This window comes from Moschus berezovskii, chromosome 9, assembly GCF_049115385.1.
Source record: "Moschus berezovskii isolate FMDL1 chromosome 9, NW_MosBer_1.0, whole genome shotgun sequence".
Classification (NCBI taxonomy): domain Eukaryota; kingdom Metazoa; phylum Chordata; class Mammalia; order Artiodactyla; family Moschidae; genus Moschus; species Moschus berezovskii.
In genome coordinates, this window is record NC_142468.1 from 42,886,014 (window position 1) to 42,907,190 (window position 21,177).

At 40.1% G+C, this 21,177-nt stretch overlaps 2 protein-coding genes across 5 annotated transcripts in view; one reads left to right on the plus strand and one right to left on the minus strand.

Annotated features, from left to right (window-relative positions):
- COPS2 (COP9 signalosome subunit 2) overlaps positions 1 to 6,878 on the minus strand; it is a 28,549-nt gene extending 21,671 nt beyond the window's left edge. For both annotated transcript variants that reach the window (XM_088839593.1, XM_088839592.1), the window contains exon 1: positions 6,758 to 6,878. In XM_088839593.1, the coding sequence (XP_088695719.1) occupies positions 6,758 to 6,811 (54 nt within the window). In that variant the 5' untranslated portion in view covers positions 6,812 to 6,878. The remainder of the gene's footprint in view (positions 1 to 6,757) is intronic.
- A 155-nt stretch (positions 6,879 to 7,033) lies between these two features.
- Positions 7,034 to 21,177, plus strand: part of GALK2 (galactokinase 2) — a 152,012-nt gene continuing 137,868 nt past the window's right edge. The window contains exon 1 of one of the 3 annotated variants that reach the window (XM_055435659.2): positions 7,034 to 7,261. In XM_055435659.2, the coding sequence (XP_055291634.2) occupies positions 7,242 to 7,261 (20 nt within the window). In that variant the 5' untranslated portion in view covers positions 7,034 to 7,241. Of the gene's footprint in view, positions 7,262 to 18,873; positions 19,050 to 21,177 lie in introns of those variants that run through there. The other 2 variants (XM_055435658.2, XM_055435660.2) reach the window with 2 other exon arrangements.

Below are 21,177 nucleotides of genomic sequence, written 5' to 3' on the forward strand. Positions count from 1 at the left end.
GCTGAGGGTCATGTGTTCCTTTCTGGGGTATAATGCTGCTGCTGCTGCTAAATCACTTCAGTCGTGTCTGACTCTGTGTGACCCCATAGACGGAAGCCCACCAGGCTCCCCCGTCCCTGGGATTCTCCAGGCAAGAACACTGGAGTGGGTTGCCATTTCCTTCTCCAATGTGTGAAAGTGGAAAGTGAAAAGTGAAAGTGAAGTCGCTCAGTTGTGTCCGACCCTTAGCGACCCCACGGACTGCAGCCTACCAGGCTCCTCCATCCATGGGATTTTCCAGGCAATAGTACTGGAGTGGCTTGCCATTGCCTTCTCCGGGGGTATAATACACAAGTACAAATTTACTGTTGGATAGTCACACTTTACAGATTTACATTAGGGGTGAAGAATCTTAATTTATCTTATTCTTAGCACAAAAGAGCTATCTCCCATTACTTATGGGCGATCTTATAATAGTATCCTTATCATTAGTTACCCTTGTTTGAACCTCTCTAATTTCATTTATATAGGGTATACCTATGAGGTAATGCGACAGGCTTTTTTGAAAATGTACCCAAACTTACATTTCAAACCAATCTTCTTTTAAGCAGTAACTTTTAAGAGGTGGTAAACTATTCCAATTATACTGACATGGATTATTAAGTAACGCTTCTGAAATTCTTAAGGAAACTAACTTTATTAGTTAGTTGTTTCCAACTTAAAACAGTATCATCCAAATTTGGGGGCTCAACTTATTTATCAAACCTGACTCTGAATTTTTGACACCTACAGAATAGAGAAAACCTGGCTATTGCTGAAATTAAAAAAAAAAAAAGCTGCATACCATTTAAAATAGCAAAAGAAAACAGGTTAAATCCTCATCAACAGAGAACTGAGTAAATAAACCTATGGTACATCCACACAATCAATGCAGCTATAAAAAAGAAATAAGTAATTTTTTGACATATGTCTATGGAATAATCTTTAAAATAAAAAACAAAGTGTAGGACAACATATTTAATATGTTAATTCTGGTTTAAAAAAGGGAAGGGGGGATTAAAATCTGTACTTGGTTACCTATGGGAAGGAATGGGAACTAGGCAACAAAGGAACAAAAATGGCAAGGAAATTTTATTTTAACATTTCATATATATTTTTGAACCATGTGCATGTATTACCTGTTTTAAAATGCTAGATGCCTCAGGTTCTGAAGAATTCTAAAAAATTTTGAGCAATGACAAAATCACTGTCTGGCCCCTGAAGATCAAAGTCAGATTTCTGTTCATCATTTGTAAACACTCTTCCCAGCAATAAAATACAGACTCATTGTGAAAAGTTTGCAGCAATAAAATACAGACTCATTTGTGAAAAGAAATAAACATTTTAATTTTCCTGACACTTTTTCGTATTTTCCAGACCTCTTTTATTCTATGTTTTTCCCACCCAGCAAAAACAAATAAATTTTACTGCCACCCAATAACACTGTAATATGGATTACATATCTACAGTGGACATGTGTTCTCTGCGTGCACAGCAATGGTGACTGATCCTTCTCTCTTAAATGAGGATTTCCAACAACGGTGCTCCTCCACTACAGAGGGCAAGCAACTTATCCTCCCTCTCTCCAGTGAGTCAGTGGTTCACAGAAGGCCTGGAGCTAAGGTGAATCCATACAAGTTCTTCCTAGGGTTTCACTGCTAGAGTTAGCTGGGAAGACCCTTTTGCCTTTGGTATTATAATACTAGGAAAATAACACTTTATATTACAAGATCTTGTGATATACTATGAAGGCAATTAAGCCAATACAGTGAGGAAGGCAGCCCAGGAAGAGAGACAAAGGCAGAAAAAGACCCAGCATCGTTATCTGAGTCATGAACCTGTTACATTTACACTTCTTGGTGATGTGAGCCGATATATGTTCTTTACAGTTCAAGTTGATTTGACAGGTATTCCTGTCCTCTCCTTCCCTACACACAAGAGTCCTGACTAATGTACCAAGCTTTTCTTATCATTGAATATTCTTTAGAAGTGTGATCTGAAACGCTGACATACTTTCCATCACATGGATATATTTTACCTATTACTACCTCACGAGTATTAATAGTATTCTCCTACTATTGATAACTTGGGGGGTGTTGCCAATTATTTACAATTAAACATGCCCTTTTGGGGGTGGGGTGGGGCAGCGCTGCATGGCTTGCAGGATCTTAATTCCCCAGAAAGTTAAAATCACTTAGTCTTTGCAACTCCATGCAGTTCATGGAATTCTCCAGGGCAGAATACTGGAGTGGGTAGCCTATCCCTTCTCCAGGGGATATTCCCAACCCAGGAATCTAACTGGGGTCTCCCACAATACAAGCAGATTCTTTACCAACTGAGCTATGAGGGAAGACCATGGATCAAACCTGGGTCCATAGCAGTGAAAGTGCTCAGTTCTAAACATTGGACTGTCATGTTCCTTTCAAAAGCCTCAACTGTATAATCAAATTTTGTTACTGTGAAGACTACATTCCGAATTCCAAATGTGTGTACAGCAGAAACAACACTGGCCCAGACCACAAAAATTATTGTTTGAAAATCTATTCTTAAAGATCCCCAACACTTTGTCAAGCTGTAAGTGACGGAGACAACAGTCTCTGAATAAAATAATGTATAATCCGCAAGCTCCTTATATGCACAATGGATGACATGAATGTCTTAATATTAAACACACAAAACCCTGAAGCTATTTTTTTGCCCTGTGCTGTATTAAGTATTAGTCTCTCAGTCCATGGGATTTTTCAGGCAAGAATACTGGAGTGGGTTGCTATTTCCTTCTCCAGGGGATCTTCCAGACCCAGGGATCGAACTCAGGTCTCCTGCATTGCAGGCAGATTCTTTACTGTTTGAGCCACCAGGGAAGCCCTATTAATCTACTACTTTCCCAAAGTATTCATGTCAATTAAAAAATCTTTACAGAAAACAGAAATGTTAAATTTTAATTTGCTAAACCATGTTCTTTCTTCACAGTCCAACTCTCACATCCATACATGACCATGGGAACGCCGAAGAATTGATGCTTTTGAACTGTGGTGCTGGAGAAGACTCTTCAGAGTCCCTTGGACTGAAAGGAGATCCAACCAGTCCATTCTAGAGGAGATCAATCCTGGGTGTTCATTGGAAGGACTTATGCTAAAGCTGAAACTCCAATACTATGGCCACCTCATGCGACGAGTTGACTCACTGGAAAAGAGTCTGATGCTGGGAGCGATTGGGGGTAGGAGGAGACGGGGACGACAGAGAATGAGATGGCTGGATGGCATCACCAATTCGATGGACATGAGTTTGAGTGAACTCCGGGAGTTGGTGATGGACAGGGAGGCCTGGCGTGCTGTGGTTCATGGGGTCGCTAAGAGTCGGACACGACTGAGCGACTGAACTGAACTGAACTGAAACGATGTTCTAAGGTTTGTTATAATATGACATCATTTGTCTGAACTTGTTAAAACTGTGACAAATAAAGAGATTCTGTAAGATACCTTGTAGTAAGACTCTTCTCCACCCCTCCCCCAAACAAATTTCTAGGGCATTAAAACATCTATCTGTTAAGGCAAGAACAACAATTGTAATAAACATTTATTCACTAATCACACTATAACCTGACTGCCAATGGAAGAGATGTAAAAGACCCGGTTCAATCCCTGGGTGGGGAAGATCCCTTGAAGGAGGGCACAGTAACCCATTCCAGTATCCTTGCCTGGAGAATCCCATGGACAGAGGAGACTGGTGGGCTGCAGTCCATAAAAAGTCAGACACGTCTGAAGCGACTTAGCACTGGCAACAATAGTAATAAACATTCATTCAATAATCACAACTATAAACCTAAACAGGATGATTATGGAGAAGGAAATGGCAACCCACTCCAGTATTCTTGTCTAGAATATTCCATGGAGAGAGGGGCCTGGAGGGCTTCAGTCCATGGGGCCATTAACAGTTGGACACGACTGAGTGACTAACACACACTGACACAGACACACACACACACACACGATGATTATAGTGAGGCTCACTGTTTGGTAATATACTTAAAAAAATGGAATTAGTCTATCTTTTCACCATTTTATTTACCCCTTATAACAACATTTTTCAAACATACAATGCTCTACCTATAATAGGAACTACTAAAGAATACTTTTTGGTATGAAGTTGCTCTGTCTTAAATCCTTTCTAAAAAGACTGTTAGAAGTATTAATCAACTTCAAGCTGGAATGGCTGGATTGTGGAATTATAACAGTTTAATTTATCAATGGCCTTATTAACTTAATGAATGACATGTTAGTATTTATTATTAGCTGACAACCCACTTATTCTTGCCTGGAGAATCCCACGGATGGAGGAGCCTGGTTGACTACAGTCCACAGGGTCGCAAAGAGTTGGACACAACTGAGCGAGTGACTTATTAATGCTATTGTATGTAAATCTGTAAAATTAACATTGAATTAACACATTTACTAGTACCATCTTCTCTCCATTCACTGCTATATAAATAACTATGCTTAGAAAATACTTGCTTCTGCCTCAGAAATAAAAACGATCTTAGAAATAAGAGATCAAGCATATTGAATTAATTTCATGCTTGTTTCTTCTTTTTTTAAACTAAATTCTCTTTTTTTATTAGCTCAAGAAGTGATTTTGGGTATTAAAATTTATCAATACACAATTGATAAAATATATACTCAATGTATCTGTAGTTAGGCTACTTATGGCTCTCATTAACTTTCTCACTAAAATGAGGTGATGATGAACTATCCAACAAACAACACATTTTTTAATAAAAAAGAAGTTTCCCTAAAACAGTTGATTCAGACTCTTTAAATCCAAAGAAACAAACAAAAAAGGCTCAGGCAAATATTACAAAACAAAAACAACAACTTCTCTTTTGGCAACTGATAAGCATGAAGTGGCAACCAGCCTTGCTTGATCTTTTTTATTGCATGTTTAAAAATTAATAAATAGAGGTTTATAGTGGCTTAAGGAAATTAAGGACGTAAAAATTAATATGATATCTATGTAAGAAAGATATGAGGCAGGACTGTTTAACAGAATGCTGGGGGGGATCATTAATTAAGTGGTTGTGTAAAATCTCACCTTTTTGGGTTAAGAAATTAAAAAAAAGAGGCTAAAATTACGCATTCAATTTTATATTGTACATGTGGTGTAAGCCCTCAAAGGCTGGAGAAACCCAGCCAAGTTAAATCATTCATATTTAATTAAAATCCTTGCAAAAATGAACTCTGTACTTCAAGGAGCAGTAAGATTCTCATTGCCATTCCTACATTACAGTCTCACTTATAGTAAGTTATGTATTCAAAAAACTATTGCTTAGAAAAGAGATAAGCACAAACAAGTAAAAACACAAACTGAAACCAGGTAAAACAGTTAAAAGAAACACCTCCATAGTTAAAAAATACCTGTAATATATGTAAACATGTAATAAATAAAAATGCACGAAATATTACAAGTAACATTCTTGAAGGATTTAAGGCACTGACTAAAATTGGTCTGCACAAACTAAAATGTAAGGCAGAAATCTTACTACTAGCAAAACTACCTTTAAGAATTATCAACACTATTGACTTTCAGGTAATAACAAACATTTCCCTCTCTTTTTTGCAAATACTTTCTTTTAAAAGTGAAATATTAATTAGAAACGACTATACAAAGAAGATTTACACTAATTCAAAATGATACATTAATTATCTTGAGACTCTCTGGCACTTAAAATATAAGATGAGCCAGACTTCCCTGAGCATCTACTTCATAACTTTACGATAATGCAGCATAACCATAACACACAAGAACCACGCACAAAAACTCCCCCAAATAAAAAGCAAAGCCAAGTTGACGCTAATTCGTGGTCCAGATAATCGTTCTTAGTTCCGACAATGTTTTCGAATATCAACTTGAAATGTTAGTGAATTTTTAAAGACTTATAAGTCCGTTCATAAATTAAACCTTGAATCTTTAAAAATCACCATTCGGTTACATAAATTCGTTTTGTTCTACACTGTCGATATTTTAAACTCTGAATACTGGTAAATTTCTAAGTCAAGAAAAAAGCCATTGAGTAAATTCTCTTATACCATCCCGCCTCCCAAACCCCAAACAAACAAAAAGTAAAACCTCCTCCCCAGCTTTTCTCTTTAAACAAGTAAACTACTTTTCAAAAGCTAGCCTGGCTCTCAATTCTCTATTGCACCTTTACCTTATACCAAAACGGTGCCTGGACAAGACTAATTAAGCTCTGTTTCTAGATTCACAAGTGGCGTCAGGTCTGGGAGCAGGAAGGCCCCCTAGTTTTTGGACCCCTCTCCCAGCATTTCGCACCCTTTCAATTCAAGTATGAAGAAGAGGGGACAGGAAGACTGGGCCCGAAAGGGCAGAGCCGGGGCCTAAACCACTGAACGGTCCCCAAAACTGCTCGCGCGATAGAGAGGAGGCAATGAGAACCTGACGCCGGAGGCCAGGGGTGTCCGTGCAAACCAAGGAGGCGCACGGACTCGGAGCTCAACGCTCGGGAACCCCTTCACTGCCTCCTTTTCCCTCCCTTCCCCCATGCTGGAGAAGCAGGGCGCGGGCCCGGTGCGGGAAGGGGGAGGAGGTAAACTCGTCCTGTCACTGCATCGGGAGAGGCTGGAAGGAGCACATGTTCTACGGAGAGAGGCCGCGGCCGCCCCTGCCCCGGCTCCTAAAGCCAGAAACCACCTCCAGCCCCAGAGTTCTGGTCCCCGCGCCTCACCAGGTCGTAGTCCTCCTCATCATCGCACATGAAATCATCCTCCATGTCAGACATCTTGGCTGGGACGGGGGGAGGGGGGAGGAGAAATTGGAGACAACCTCCTCCCACAATCCTCCGCGGCTCAGAGGCGTCACTCCCAGCTTCTCGCCTTCCCGACGCTCTTAGAGGAGCTGAACGTTTCCTCCCGGAACAAATGAGCTCGGTTTTGAGAGGATTCGCTACGACGCTAAAAGCGATTGCACCGTCCCTCTCTTCCTGTGAGACGGTTGGTGCCTTAGCAACTGAACCTAGCAACTAGGGAATCTTCAAGTGCTTAGTATTTCAGCTGAAAGGCCTTGGAAACCTTTCGCTCATAACGTTCGCTTTCCAGCCTTCTGGGCAAGGGCACCGTTTCCTCCCTTGCCTGGGACTCTGGAACCATTTCAGTCTGGTGAAAGTAAGAGGCAGTTTGGGACTAGAAGCCTTTCGCGGAGAAAAGTCCGACATGCCTATCCTGTGTGACAGGTAGTATTATTTTTGCCATGATTACGGATGTGCATTTAGCCCACACGTTTTTGTGGGTGGTCCTGTGATGTTTGGAAACCTTTCAGCAGCATGGTTTACACGTAATGTTTGTTATATTTGTAGTCGGCAAAACGACTCTGTAGATATCCTAAATTAAGTATCAATGTATTGAGGTACTTGAAGTTTTATTCAGTTGTTCAACGAATTATAAACTAAACTTTATTGCCTATGGGACTAAATTAAGGTACAGTTAACAACTGTTTTTTTTTTTTAAATGCATTATTGTTGCACAGCATCATCAGTAGAATTCGAAATATTAATAAAAATTGAAATGAAGGGAGAAAATACTGCTTTTCAAACAGTATTTTTCCATATAAACTTCAGTTTTATCCACTTGAATTCACAAATTTTGTATAGTTAACAGCACAGACATAATTTCGGACGCTTTTTTGCATCTAGTTATGTAACAGCATAGGACAATGTATGCAGTATACTGTTGACAAAGATTATTTTAATAGTGGCATAATAAGCCCTTGGTTGAATGCAGTGTAGTTTACTTAAGCATGCTATTATTGTCATACATTTTGAATATTACAGTAATAACATTATTTTAAACTATTTTGGAGGGAGTATTTTTGTCATTTAATTTTTTTTTTAGGAAAAATTCCAAGAAGAGGAATTGCAGGTTGGATTTTTTTTTTCGTTTTGGCAGTTACTCAGTAAGTAACTGCTTTTTTTTTTTTCCCCTGGCTGCCCCAGGATACAGAATCTTAGTTCTCTGACTGTGCTCCCTGCATGGGAAGCATGGAGTCTTAACCACTGGATCAGTCAGGGAAGTCCCTGGATCTGTTAGTAATCATTTGCTTTTGTTTTTATTTTAATAATTCAAAAAAATTTACTGGAGTATAGTTGATTTAAAATGTTGTGTTAGTTTCAGGAGTACAGCAAAGTGACTCAGTTGTACATATACATATATTCTTTTTTTTTTTTTTACTCTTTTTCCATATAGGCCATTATAGAGTATTTACTCAAGTAGAGTTCCCTGTGCTATACAGCAGGTTCTTATTAGTTTTCCATTTTATATATAGTGGTATGTATATGTCAGTCCCAGCCTCCCAGTTTAGTAATCATTTGTATTGTCATCTTTTTGGTCATAGTTCTTAAAAGTCATATTTATAGCAATAATACTGTCTACCTATAGACAAAATTTTCCTTTCCTCTTTTCCTCCCAATATTTTATAATGAGGAATTTCGAACATAACTGAAAAATTTAAAGAATTAGTCCAGCTTTTATTGTATGTAAGTATTCCTAGAATCAGTTGAAAGTATAATAAGATGCACATATCACTACATATCACTCAAATGCAGCTGTGTATTTCCTAAAAATAAGGACATTCTCTTATCACAACATCATTGTTACACAAGGAAAATAAATTATTCCCTCATGTCATCTGATACCCAGTGCATGTTCAAAATTCCCTTATTAAACATAGACTTTTAGAATTGGAAGAGCCTTTACTTGTATCACTTCAGTCTCTAAGGCTTCCTAAGCATGGAAATTAATTATAATTTTTCAGATCCTACACCAGAGATTCTGATTCAGTAGGTCTGGGGTAGAACTCAAGAATCGTTCTTGTAACCTTAAAATAAAACAATCTCCCTGTAAGTCATAACTATATATCCTATTTTGTCTAGCATAGCCTAGTCCTATTGTCCCAGAATAATCAGCATCCATCACTCTCAAAGTCTGTACAATAAATCACATGATTACTCTATCTGTAACCCATACTTCTTCAGAAGAGAAAATAGAATCCCAAGGTGATTAAGAACTTTTTTCCCTCAGGGTAATCAGCTACATAGTTTTGCATTTTTAAGTCAGTATAGTAATTCTGAAATGATCTAGTAATCATGTGCATATGATCATATGTAATAAAACTGCATTTTTTTTACATTGAATTTATTTATATATTTTGGTGCCTTTTAATGTAATTCCTTACTTCTACAATGTGGAAAAATTATTCAAGAAGTTAGTGACTAGGAGCACTAGGAAAAGTGCAGCCACATTTTGAGTGTAATATTCTTGGCCTCCAAATTTCACACACTTAGTCTGGAAATTTGCTGAGAGTAGTTTAAAAGGTTTTCACATTGTTTAGCTCACTGCTTGCGTACACAAATGCAAATGAATATTTGTTGTAGAAATAAACATGTCAATTTTTCTATGCAGACAATGCCCTTATATATATGTCTACACATCAAAACCTTTTTCTGTCCTCAAAACTTCATTTAAATATCACTTCATTCATATATCCTATCCTAAATACTTTGTATAATTAAGCTATTCTCTTTTTCTTGACATCAGTTTTATTCAGCAGTAAAGTAAAAAATGGAAGTCACTCAGTTATGTCGACTTGTTTGCGACACCATAGACTGCAGCCTGCCAGGCTCCTCTGTCAGTGGAATTATTCAGGCAAAAATACTGGGGTGGGTTGCCATTCCCTTCTCCATGGGACCGTTCCAATCCAGGGATCAAACCCGAGTTTCCTGCATTGTAGGAAGATTCTTTACCTTTTGAGCCACCAGGGAAGCCCCAATGGTAAATCATTAAATTTTTTTTTAATTTTAACAGTTTATTGATCTGATCTGGTGCCCTTGTACAAAGTGGTTCCTGTGTTTAAAAAATATTTTTTAAAAAGCTGTTTGAGGTATAATTTACCAGCTTTATTGAGGTATATTAAACTACACTATAAGCCATAAACTGAAACTATGAGACATGCTGTGTAGGGCCACCAAAGACAGATGGATCATGGTAGAGAGTTTGGACAGAATGTGGTCCACTGGAGAAGGGAATGACAAACCACTTCAGTATTCTTGCCTTGAGAACCCCATGAACAGTATGAAAAGGCAAAAAGATAGGACACTGCAAAATGAACTCCCCAGGTCAGTAGGTGCCCAATATGCTACTGGAGATCAGTGGAGAAATAACTCCAGAATGAATGAAGAGACGGAGCCAAAGCAAAAACAGCACCCAGTTGTGGATGTGACTGGTGACTAAAGTAAAATCCAGTGCTGTAAAGAGCAATATTGCATAGGAACCTGGAATGTTAGGTCCATGAATCAAGGCAAATTGGAAGTCGTCAAACAGGAAAAGGCATGAGTGAACATCAACATTTCAGGAATCAGCAAACTAAAATGGACTGGATGGGTAAATTTAATACAGATGACCATTATATCTACTACTGTGGGCAGGAATCCCTTAGAAGAAATGGAGTAGTCATCATAGTCAACAAAAGCGTCCAAAACGCAGTACTTGGATGCATTGTCAAAAACAACAGAATGACCTCTGTTCATTTCAAAGGCAAACCACTCAATATCACGGTAATCCAAGTCTATTCCCTGACCAGTAATGCTGAAGAAGCTGAAGTTGAATGGTTCTATGAAGACCTACAAGACCTTTTAGAACTAATACCCAAAAAAGATGTCCTTTTCATTATAGGGGACTGGAATGCAAAAGTAGGAATTCAAGAGACACCTGGAGTAACATGCAAATTTGGCCTTGGAGCACGAAATGAAGCAGGACAAAGGCTAATAGAGTTTTGCCAAGAGAAAGCACTTGTCATAGCAAACACCGTCTTCCAACAACACAAGAGAAGACTCTACACATGAACATCACCAGATGGTCAACACCAAAATCAGATTGATTATATTGTTTGCAGCCAAAGATGGAGAAGCTCTAACAGTCAGCAAAAACAAGACTGGGATCTGATTGTGGCTCAGATCATGAACTCCTATTGCCAAGTTCAGACTTAAATTGAAGAAAGTAGGGAAACCAATAGACCATTCAGGTATTACCTAAGTCAAATCCCTTATGATTATACAGTGGAAGTGAGAAATAGATTTAAGGGACTAGATCTGATAGCTAGAGTGCCTGATGAACTATGGATGGAGGTTGGTGACATTGTACAGGAGACAGGGATCAAGACCATCCCCAAGAAAAAGAAATGCAAAAAAGCAAAATGGCTGTCTGGGGAGGCCTTACAAATAGCTGAGAAAAGAAGAGAAGCAAAAAGCAAAGGAGAAAAGGTAAGATATAAGCATCTGAATGCAGAGTTCCAAAGAATAGCAAGGAGAGATAAGAAAGCCTTCCTCAGTGATCAGTGCAAAGAAATAGAGGAAAAGAATAGAATGGGAAAGACTAGAGATTTCTTCAAGAAAATTAGAGATACTAAGGGAACATAGCATGCAAAGATGGGCTCAATAAAGGACAGAAATGGGGTGGACCTAACAGAAGCAGAAGATATTAAGAAGAGGTGGCAAGAATACACAGAAGAACTATGCAAAAAAGATCTTCACGAACCAGATAATCATGATGGTGTGATCACTCACCTAGAGCCAGACATCTTGGAATGTGAAGTCAAGCGGGCCTTAGGAAGCATCACTATGAACAAAGCTAGCAGAGGTGATGGAATTATACTTGAGCTGTTTCAAATCTTGAAAGAGGATGCTGTGAAAGTGCTGCACTCAACATGCCAGCAAATTTGAAAAATGGAGCAGTGGCCACAGGACTGGAAAAGGTCAGTTTTCATTCCAGTCCCAAAGAAAGGCAATGCCAAAGAATGCTCAAACGACCGCACAATTGCACTCATCTCACAAGCTAGTAAAGTCATGCTCAAAATTCTCCAAGCCAGGCTTCAACAGTATGTGAACCGTGAACTTCCAGATGTTCAAGCTGGTTTTAGAAAAGACAGAGGATCCAGAGATCAAATTGCCAACATCTGTTGGATCATCAAAAAGGCAAGAGAGTTCCAGTAAAACATCTATTTATGCTTTATTGACTATGCCAAAGCCTTTGACTGTGTGGATCACCACAAACAGTGGAAAATTCTGAGAGACGGGAATACCAGACTACCTGACCTGCCTCTTGAGAAATCTGTATGCAGGTCAGGAAGCAACAGTTAGAACTGGACATGAAAGAACAGACTAGTTCCAAATAGGAAAAGGAGTACATCAAGGCTCTATATTGTCACCCTGCTTATTTAATTTATATGCAGAGTACATCATGAGAAACACTGGGCTGAATGAAGCACAAGCTGGAATCAAGATTGCCAGGAGAAATATCAATAACCTCAGATATGCAGATGACACAACCGTTATGGCAGAAAGTGAAGAGGAACTCAAAAGCCTCTTGATGAAAGTGAAAGAGGAGAGTGAAAAAGTTGGCTTGAAGCTCAGCATCCAGAAAACAAAGATCATGGCATCCGGGCCCATCACTTCATGGCAAATAGATGGGGAAACAGTGGAAACAGCAACAGACTTTATTTTTGTTGGCTCTAGAATCACTGCTGATGGTGACTGCAGCCATGAAATGAAAAGACGCTTACTCCTTGGAAGAAAAGATAGACAGCAACTAGCCCAAGGTAGACAGCATATTAAAAAGTAGAGACATTACTTTGTCAACAAAGGTCCATCTAGTCAGTTCAGTTCAGTTCAGTCGTCATGTATGGATGTGAGAGTTGGACTGTGAAGAAAGCTGATCGCCGAAGAATTGATGCTTTTGAACTGTGGTGTTGGAGAAGACTCTTGAGAGTCCTTTGGACTGCAAGGAGATCCAACCAGTCCATCCTAATGGAGATCAGTCCTGGGTGTTCATTGGAAGGACTGATGTTGAAGCTGAAACTCCAATACTTTGGCCACCTCATGGGAAGAGTTGACTCATTGGAAAAGATCATGATGCTGGGAGGGATTGGGGGCAGGAGGAGAAGGGGACGACAGAGGATGAGATGGCTGGATGGCATCACCGACTCGATGGACATGAGTTTGGGTAAACTCTGGGAGTTGGTGATGTACAGGGAGGCCTGGCGTGCTGCGATTCTTGGGGTTGCAAAGAGTCGGACACGACTGAGTGACTTAACTGAACTGAATATCCTGCTAGTGACCAATCCCAACCGGAAGCCAGAGGTAAAGGAGCCCAGGTACCATCCTTAGAGATCAGCTTCCAGGAGGGTAGAGAAGGGTAAAAAATGTATCCAGAAATCAATTGGGGGAGTAAACAGTATACCATTATGTCATGCAATTCAGCTGTAGTGTAAATTATATACTTTTGTCAGGGAAGGAACTTTCTCTCCTTCAAAGGCAAATTGCTGACTATCTATTGTTGGAGCATATCTCTTGATTTTACCAATCAACCAAAGTGGCTTTTCAAAATGTTATTTCAACTGACATTTAATACCCACTGTTTCTTGAGGGGACCTCTGATAAGTACTCTTTGGATGATCTCATTACATTTCCACCTTTTAGGCATGATAGGAAAGGCTTCCCAGGTGGCTTAATGGTAAAGAAGTATGCTTAAAAAATTGAGACAATTAGTAATTTTTGCCCCCAAATTAAAGTGTATACATTGTAATTTTAATGGTAAAGAATCTGCCTGCCAATGCAGGAGATGCAGGTTTGATCCCTGGGGTCAGGAAGATCCCCTGTAGGGGGATAATGGCAACCCACTCCAGTAACCTTTCCTGGAAAATCCCATGAACAGAAGAACTTTGCAGGCCGAAAAGAGAATGAACGATTAAGCACACATGCAGGCATGATAGGAGCTTCCTTTTTTATACATTGGCTTTCGAAAAATGTCTCTTGTTAAATGCAGTTATACAAACTTAGCAATGTTATTCCCACTCCAGTACTCTTGCCTGGAAAATCCCATCGGTGGAGGAGCCTGGTAGGCTGCCGTCCATGGGGTCGCTGAGTCGGACACGACTGAGCGACTTCACTTTCACTTTTCACTTTCACACATTGGAGAAGGAAATGGCAACCCACTCCAGTGTTCTTGCCTGGAGAATCCCTGGGACCGGGGAGCCTAGTAGGCTGCCATGTATGGGGTCGCACAGAGTCGGACACAACTGAAGTGACTTAGCAGCAGCAGCAGCAATATTATTTGTCTATTTCGTACCTCTAATGCCCATTCATTTTTATTCTCACCCAGAATGGTGACTGTACCTCCCCAGTTTTGTGCCATGAACACACTTTTTTTTTTTTTTTGGCCATGCCACATGCAGAATCTTTGTTCCCCAACCAGAGATGGAACCCATACACCCTGTACCACTGCACTGTCAGGGAAGTCCTTGAATGCACTTTTCAGCAAGAGACATGTGTGGAGTCCAAGTAGGGATCTGACACAATTATACTATAATTCAAAGATTGTTTTTATTTTCTTTACTGAAATCAGCAAGTTGTTTCAGTATGTTTTGGATTAATCTTTCTGTGATTCCCCTGTCAGCTAAAGCAGCACAATCTTCAACTGACAATTGACAGATAATTTGTGCATGGAGTGCTATAGCTTTATACCCTTTGCTATTCCCCATACAACCTCCTTTTAATCTGGGGGACTATCAAACTTCTACTTTTTAACAACTGACTTCAGATTTCAGAGATTCCTATTTATTCCTTTTGACTTCTTTTAAACCAGAGCTTTCCCCTGTTTCCTTCAGATTTTTCCTACTTCTCAGAATCTGTACCTATCTTTTCTCTACCCCGAGTCTTTCATCTCTATCCTTATTCCTATGTTAGTTTATAATTTAGACTCTAAACCTTATTGTAAGTGTGGCCATGTGTAAAAGGGCTTCCCAGGTGGCTCAGCAGTAAAGATTCTGCCTGCAGTGCAGGAGCTGCAGGTTCCATCCCTGGGTTGGGAAGATCCCCTGGAGGAGGAAATGGTTGCAACCCACTCCAGTGTTCTTGCCTGAAAAATCCCAAGAACAGAGGAGCCTGACAAGCTACAGTCCATGGGGTCACAAAGAGTCAGACATGACTGAAGCAACTTGAGCACACTACATGCAAAAAGTAAAGAACTGAGAGGTTCAAGATTTGTGAAGATAAAAATTCTGTGAAATGTAGGCATTAAACATTTGTCAGATAGGTCTAATTAGAACCAAAGGAATATCTTAAAATTGAAAAAAGAACAGTATGTTTTCACTTTCATAAGGTTGTTGGGAACGTTTAAAGAGAATAATATGTGAAGTGCTTACTTACATATCAGGAAGCCTGGCATAAGGAAGATAGTATAAGAAAGTAATGTTAATATTGGTTTTTGGTTTCTATTTGGAGTTCTTTAGTAGTTTGAAAATAAGTTATTTTAAGAGCAATGTTTTATTAAAATTACAATGTATACACTTTAATTTGGGGGCAAAAATTACTAATTGTCTCAATTTTTTAAGCATACTTCAGTAAGGTCTCAGGCGTCACACATTCAGAGTAGGCTGGGGTAGGCGTCTGGGTCCTGGGTTTTGATTCCAGCCTTTACTCTTTCACTTTGGGGCCATCATTTCAAAAAAGGGAGTTTCACTAGTTGCTCTCAAAGGTGCTTTCTAGTCTGTATCAGTTTTGCTGAGACTGCAATAGAAATATATTCAAGATTTGCCTAATAATTTGCCATCATGTTTCATTTATCAAAGTTAATATTTGACCATCAAATACACATTTAATAGAAAATATTCTTTTATGAACCAGAGTATCCATAGTCAATATTTTCTTTCTCTTTCTTTCTTTTTGCCACACTGTGCAACTTGCAGGGTTTTAGTTCCCTAATCAGAGACTGAATCTTGAACCCAGGCCCCAGTAATGAAAGTGCTGAGTCCTAACCACAGGACTGCCAGGGATTTCCTTTATGGTGCTTTCACTGCCGGGGCCTGCAAGTTATGAGAACAAACAAAGTGTATCACTGCCGGGGCCAGGTTTGGGATTCAATCCCTAGTCCAGGAACTAAGATCCTGCAGATTGTGAGAACAAACAAAGTGTATAAAATGAGCTTGTTTGGAACAATTTTTAAAACATAGTATTTTCAGAACTTCAAATTTTACTTATTTTTCAATGACCATAGAAAATGTGTTAAAAATATATCTGACATACTTTCCTTTTCTATATTTACTGATGTTCCTAAGAATTTTACATTTTTTTTTCTCACTTAGGGTCTTTCCACATTCAAACCTGTTTACAGAGATGACAGTAAGTGACCTTTACACAAGAGTAAACCACAATAACCATCCTATTGGGATTTATTGGGGTTCAAAAAAAGAGATATAATTGCTTCATTTCAAAGTGATAGGAGGGACTGAAATAATAGAGAGTAGCTCTGAGACCAGACCAACGTTGTTTCTATGATGTTTCATTTACAGTAACAACTCAGGGTGCCAGCGGGGTACAGTCCTTTTAGCTAGCCTTTGACACTCTCAATTCATACTTCATACTACATTTCCCTTTTACCCTTCCCCAACACACACATATAGAAGTTCAGGAATGGCAAATTGTTGAGTGTCTGTGGGGTATGCCAGTAATCTTATGTTTTGGGCATGTCAGCCCAAACTTCTTCAAATAGGAAAACTTGGGATAGGTGTATTGGTACCTGGCTTCACATGGGTTTAGTCTCAGCATTCAGAGATATAAAGTACACTAGAGCGTTAATAGACTTGAAGTTTAATTCAAGTTTTGCTACCAATTAACACTGCAACCTTCAAGGCAAGTCACTTTACCTTTCAATCATTCATTCAGCTCATTTTACTTGTTGATTAGAAAACCAGCCGCCCAAGTACTGTTCTAGGTGTTGGGGATTCACACTTCCTACATTCAAGTTGTTTACCTTCTAGTGGTAGTGATGGTGAAAGTGGTGAGACAGACAATAAATATGCAGAATTTGTGAGAACAATGAAGGAAAGAAAGCAGTAATATGATAAGAGTGACGAGGTGGATGGGGGTGGTGTGCTTCTTGAGATAGAGTATCTGAGATGTCTCTCAGTTCAGTTCAGTCGCTCAGTCGTGTCCGACTCTTTGCGACCCCATGAATCACAGCACGCCAGGCTTCCTTGTCCATCACCAATTCCCGGAGTTCACTCAAACTCATGTCCATCGAGTTGGTGATGCCATCCAGCCATCTCATTCTCTGTCGTCCCCGTCTCCTCCCACCCCCAGTCCCTCCCAGCATCAGACTCTTTTCCAGTGAGTCAATTCGTTGCATGAGGTGGCCAAAGTATTGGAGTTTCAGCTTTAGCATCAGTCCTTCCAATGAAAACCCAGGATCGATCTCCTTTAGAATGGACTGGTTGGATCTCCTTGCAGTCCAAGGGACTCTCAAGAGTCTTCTCCAGCACCACAGTTCAAAAGCATCAATTCTTCGGGGATCAGCTTTCTTCACAGTCCAACTCTCACATCCATACATGACCACGGGAAAAACCATAGCCTTGACTAGACGGACCTTTGTTGGCAAAGTAATGTCTCTGCTTTTTAATATGCTATCTAGGTTGGTCATAACTTTCCTTCCAAGGAGTAAGCGTCTTTTAATTTCCTGGCTACAATCAGCATCTGCAGTGATTTTGGAGCCCAAAAAAATAAAGTCTGACACTGTTTCCACTGTTTCCCCATCTGTTTCCCATGAAGTGATGGGACCAGATGCCATGATGTTCGTTTTCTGAATGTTGAGCTTCAAGCCAACCTTTTCACTCTCCTCTTTCACTTTCATCAAGAGGCCTTTGAGTTCCTCTTCACTTTCTGCCATATGGGTGGTGTCATCTGCATATCTGAGGTTATTGATATTTCTCTCGGCAATCTTGATTCCAGCTTGTGCTTCTTCCAGCCCAGCGTTCCTCATGATGTACTCTGCATATAAGTTAAATAAGCAGGATGACAATATACAACCTTGACCTACTCCTTTCCCTATTTGGAACCAGTCTGTTGTTCCATGTACAGTTCTAACTGTTGCTTCCTGACCTGCATACAGGTTTCTCAAGAGGGAGGTCAGGTGGTCTGGTATTCCCATCTCTTTCAGAATTTTCCACAGTTTATTGTGATCCACACAGTCAAAGGCTTTGGCATAGTCAGTGAAGCAGAAATAGATGTTTTTCTGGAACTCTCTTGCTTTCTCCATGATCCAGCGGATGTTGGCAATTTGATCTCTGGTGCCTCTGCCTTTTCTAAAACCTGCTTGAACATCTGGGAGTTCACGGTTCACATATTGCTGAAGCCTGGCTTGGAGAATTTTGAGCATCACTTTACTAGCATGTGAGATGAGTGCAATTGTGTGGTAGTTTGAGCATTCTTTGGCATTCCCTTTCTTTGGGATGTCTTTAGGCAAGTGAAAAAGCAAGGTGTTGAACTGGAGGCTAAGAGTATCTGGCATTTGGAAAGACATGTATTTTCTTCTTTTCATTATTATGTTCTGGGAAGGCCCACCAATGCCTCTATTCTGGAAATAAATGCAAATATGTTTAAGTCAAGCTCTGCATCAATTTGATAGTCTAATTTTTGAAGTAATATATTTAAGAAGCAATAAGTAAATATTTTAGTGTTATTTGGGGGGAGTTGCTGCTGGCCAGTAAAAAAAAAAAAAAAGAAAAAAGACCCTCTAAAAATAATAATAAAAGCAAACGAAGGTGCCAAGTTATAATGCTGGGCTCAGACTTACGCCCCGGGTGCAGAAAGAAAACCTCCTTAGCTGTGCTGGGCTCAGGGGTTCAGAGCAGCAAGGCCGCAATACCTGACAGCTGTCGGGAAGGCTCCGAGCCCCCGAGCCCAGGGAGGAGGAGCCACGGGAGGGGCCGACTGGAAGCAGCCACCTCAGCGAAGAGGCAGGATTTCCGCGGGGTGTATGCCGGTGTCTCCCGGAAGAAAGGGCTCCTGCTGCAGATGTCCCGTGATTACCTCGGAAGTCTTGCTTTGCCGGTTGAAACTGCAGAATAAAGAAGGATTAGCAAAATATGGCTACGGAGGGCCCTGCCGTGCGTCGAGTCCAGGTGGCGGAACATCCCAGGTGGGGGAGAGGAGATGCCCGCGCTTTGGGATCGCTTGGGTTGGATAGATGTAGAGGCTGTCAGGGCTTTCGGCTTTTCCAGGGGCAGACAGAATCCTTGGGACGTTACAAGGTCACTTCGCTGGGATTGCAAGAAGACCACGCCGCAGTCTGTCCAACCTTGTTCACTACCAAGGGGTGTTCTGCTTCATCCATGCAGCTCCTTCTTTCCCTTGCAGAAGGGTGGGGCATTTTCTGCTGGGCTTTAGCAGAAAAACCCAAATTAATTTTGAACCTCTTCTCTGTTTTGCCTGCCAGCTGATAGTGCTTTTTAAAGTCTTCCTTTTAAAATATTGAAAGCAATCAAATACAGACAAAACAAAAACAGGAAAATGACCCCCAAACCCCAAAAAACCCCTTGGTCTCTGCATCGTTTTAAACAAATCATGGAACCTATGCACCTTCACTTAGGGAATTAATCTGCTGCCAGTACCTAGCTACAGAATAATTATCAGCTTAAGTGATACCACCTGGGGGATATTTTCTTTTGGGGTCATCTTGCAAATACTTAATGGAAATACTTGTTTCTGACATAGGACAAAAATCTCATAGAATGAAATCTCCACCTGCTGGGTATTAGCTCTATAGCTTTTCTTAGGTTGGATTTACTTCTCTTTTGTTGTTTCTAATTTTTAGTATTTGTTCTCTGTTAACTTTTTTCTCTATAATTAAGTCCTAAAGTTCTCTCTACTTCCTGGTTTATGACTGTCATGTGACAGTTAAAATATTACAGCATACTAAAACTTGAAAATGCTTTTTCACCCTTGAAACATCAAAGAGTGGGTCTTTAGTTACAAGAAAGATATGTAAATTTTTGATTCTGGAGACCAGCACATCCTTAGATGAGTTACAAGTGTCATATATTATTCTGTGTTTCCATTTTATGCCATTTTAATCATAATGCTTGATATTTCTATAGTTACTTTATGAGAAGGGATGGTAACATGTACTAAAAGTGAAGAACTGTTTACTAAATTTCCTTTGAGTTGTTTCTTGCCTTAAAGGACCTTTACAGTATTTATCCATGCATGCATGTGTGCTGAGTTACTTGAGTCGTGTCTCATTCTTTGCGACCCTGAGGACTGTAGCCTGCCAGGCTTCTCTGTCCATTGGATTCTCCAGGCAAGAATACTGGAGTGGATTGCCGTGCCCTCCTCCAGGGGATCTTCCTGACCGAGGGATCCAACCTGTGTCTCTTATGTCTCCTGCATTGGCAGGTGGGCTCTTTATCACTGGCACCACCTGGGAAGCCCAGTTGTTTATGCAGCAGACATTTATTGTTAATATTTAGTGTTCTGTGCTAGCTACAGAAGAGGTCATATAGTAGTCTGATAAGGGTGCATTTTGCCATTTTCTTGTTTTCCACTTAATACAGTTATTAACTTCAAGCAATGTTTGAGCCACTTATTCATTTTATCAGGAGTGAGTCCAGTTAAGTGTAGATAGTATATCTACAAACTCACCTAACTGGTCATATGTTGCAATATGCTGAAAGGGAAAAACATGCATGAGTGCCCCATTATCAGATTGTCCTTTTTTGGAAACTGCTCTTTCTTCAGGATACTGTCAACTGGAAAAACACGCAACATGAGAGTTGTGAGTTAAGTTTTATTTGGGGCATAATGAGGACGATAGCCCGAGAGGCAGCATTTCAGATAACTCTTAGAAACTGCTCTGAAGAGGTAGGGCAGAAGGTCAGTATGTGTGTGATTTTGGTGAAGTGGACTACTTGCTATGAAGCAAACATTATTTTGCAGAAAGTTGGTGCTAGTCTCATGAAGGTTACTGCTAGTCACAAGGAGCAGATGTCACCATGAAGGATGTTAATGCTTTTCTAAATATGAGCAGATGCAAGAATTGGACTCATAAAATCTTCTGAAAATATCTGTCTGAAGGCCTGTTCTGCCGGTTTTTCCCAGAGCATCAAGTGCCTCATTGCTGATCTCCCCCCTGAACTCCCTTCAGGCTGTGTTGAAGGTCAGTGGTCACAGCAGCTTGCATTTTAATCCTCACAGAGGTAGATGGCAGGTGTCAATTTTAGTTGGCAGATGCCTTTTCAGCTTTACAGGACAAATGTTTTTTTTTTAGA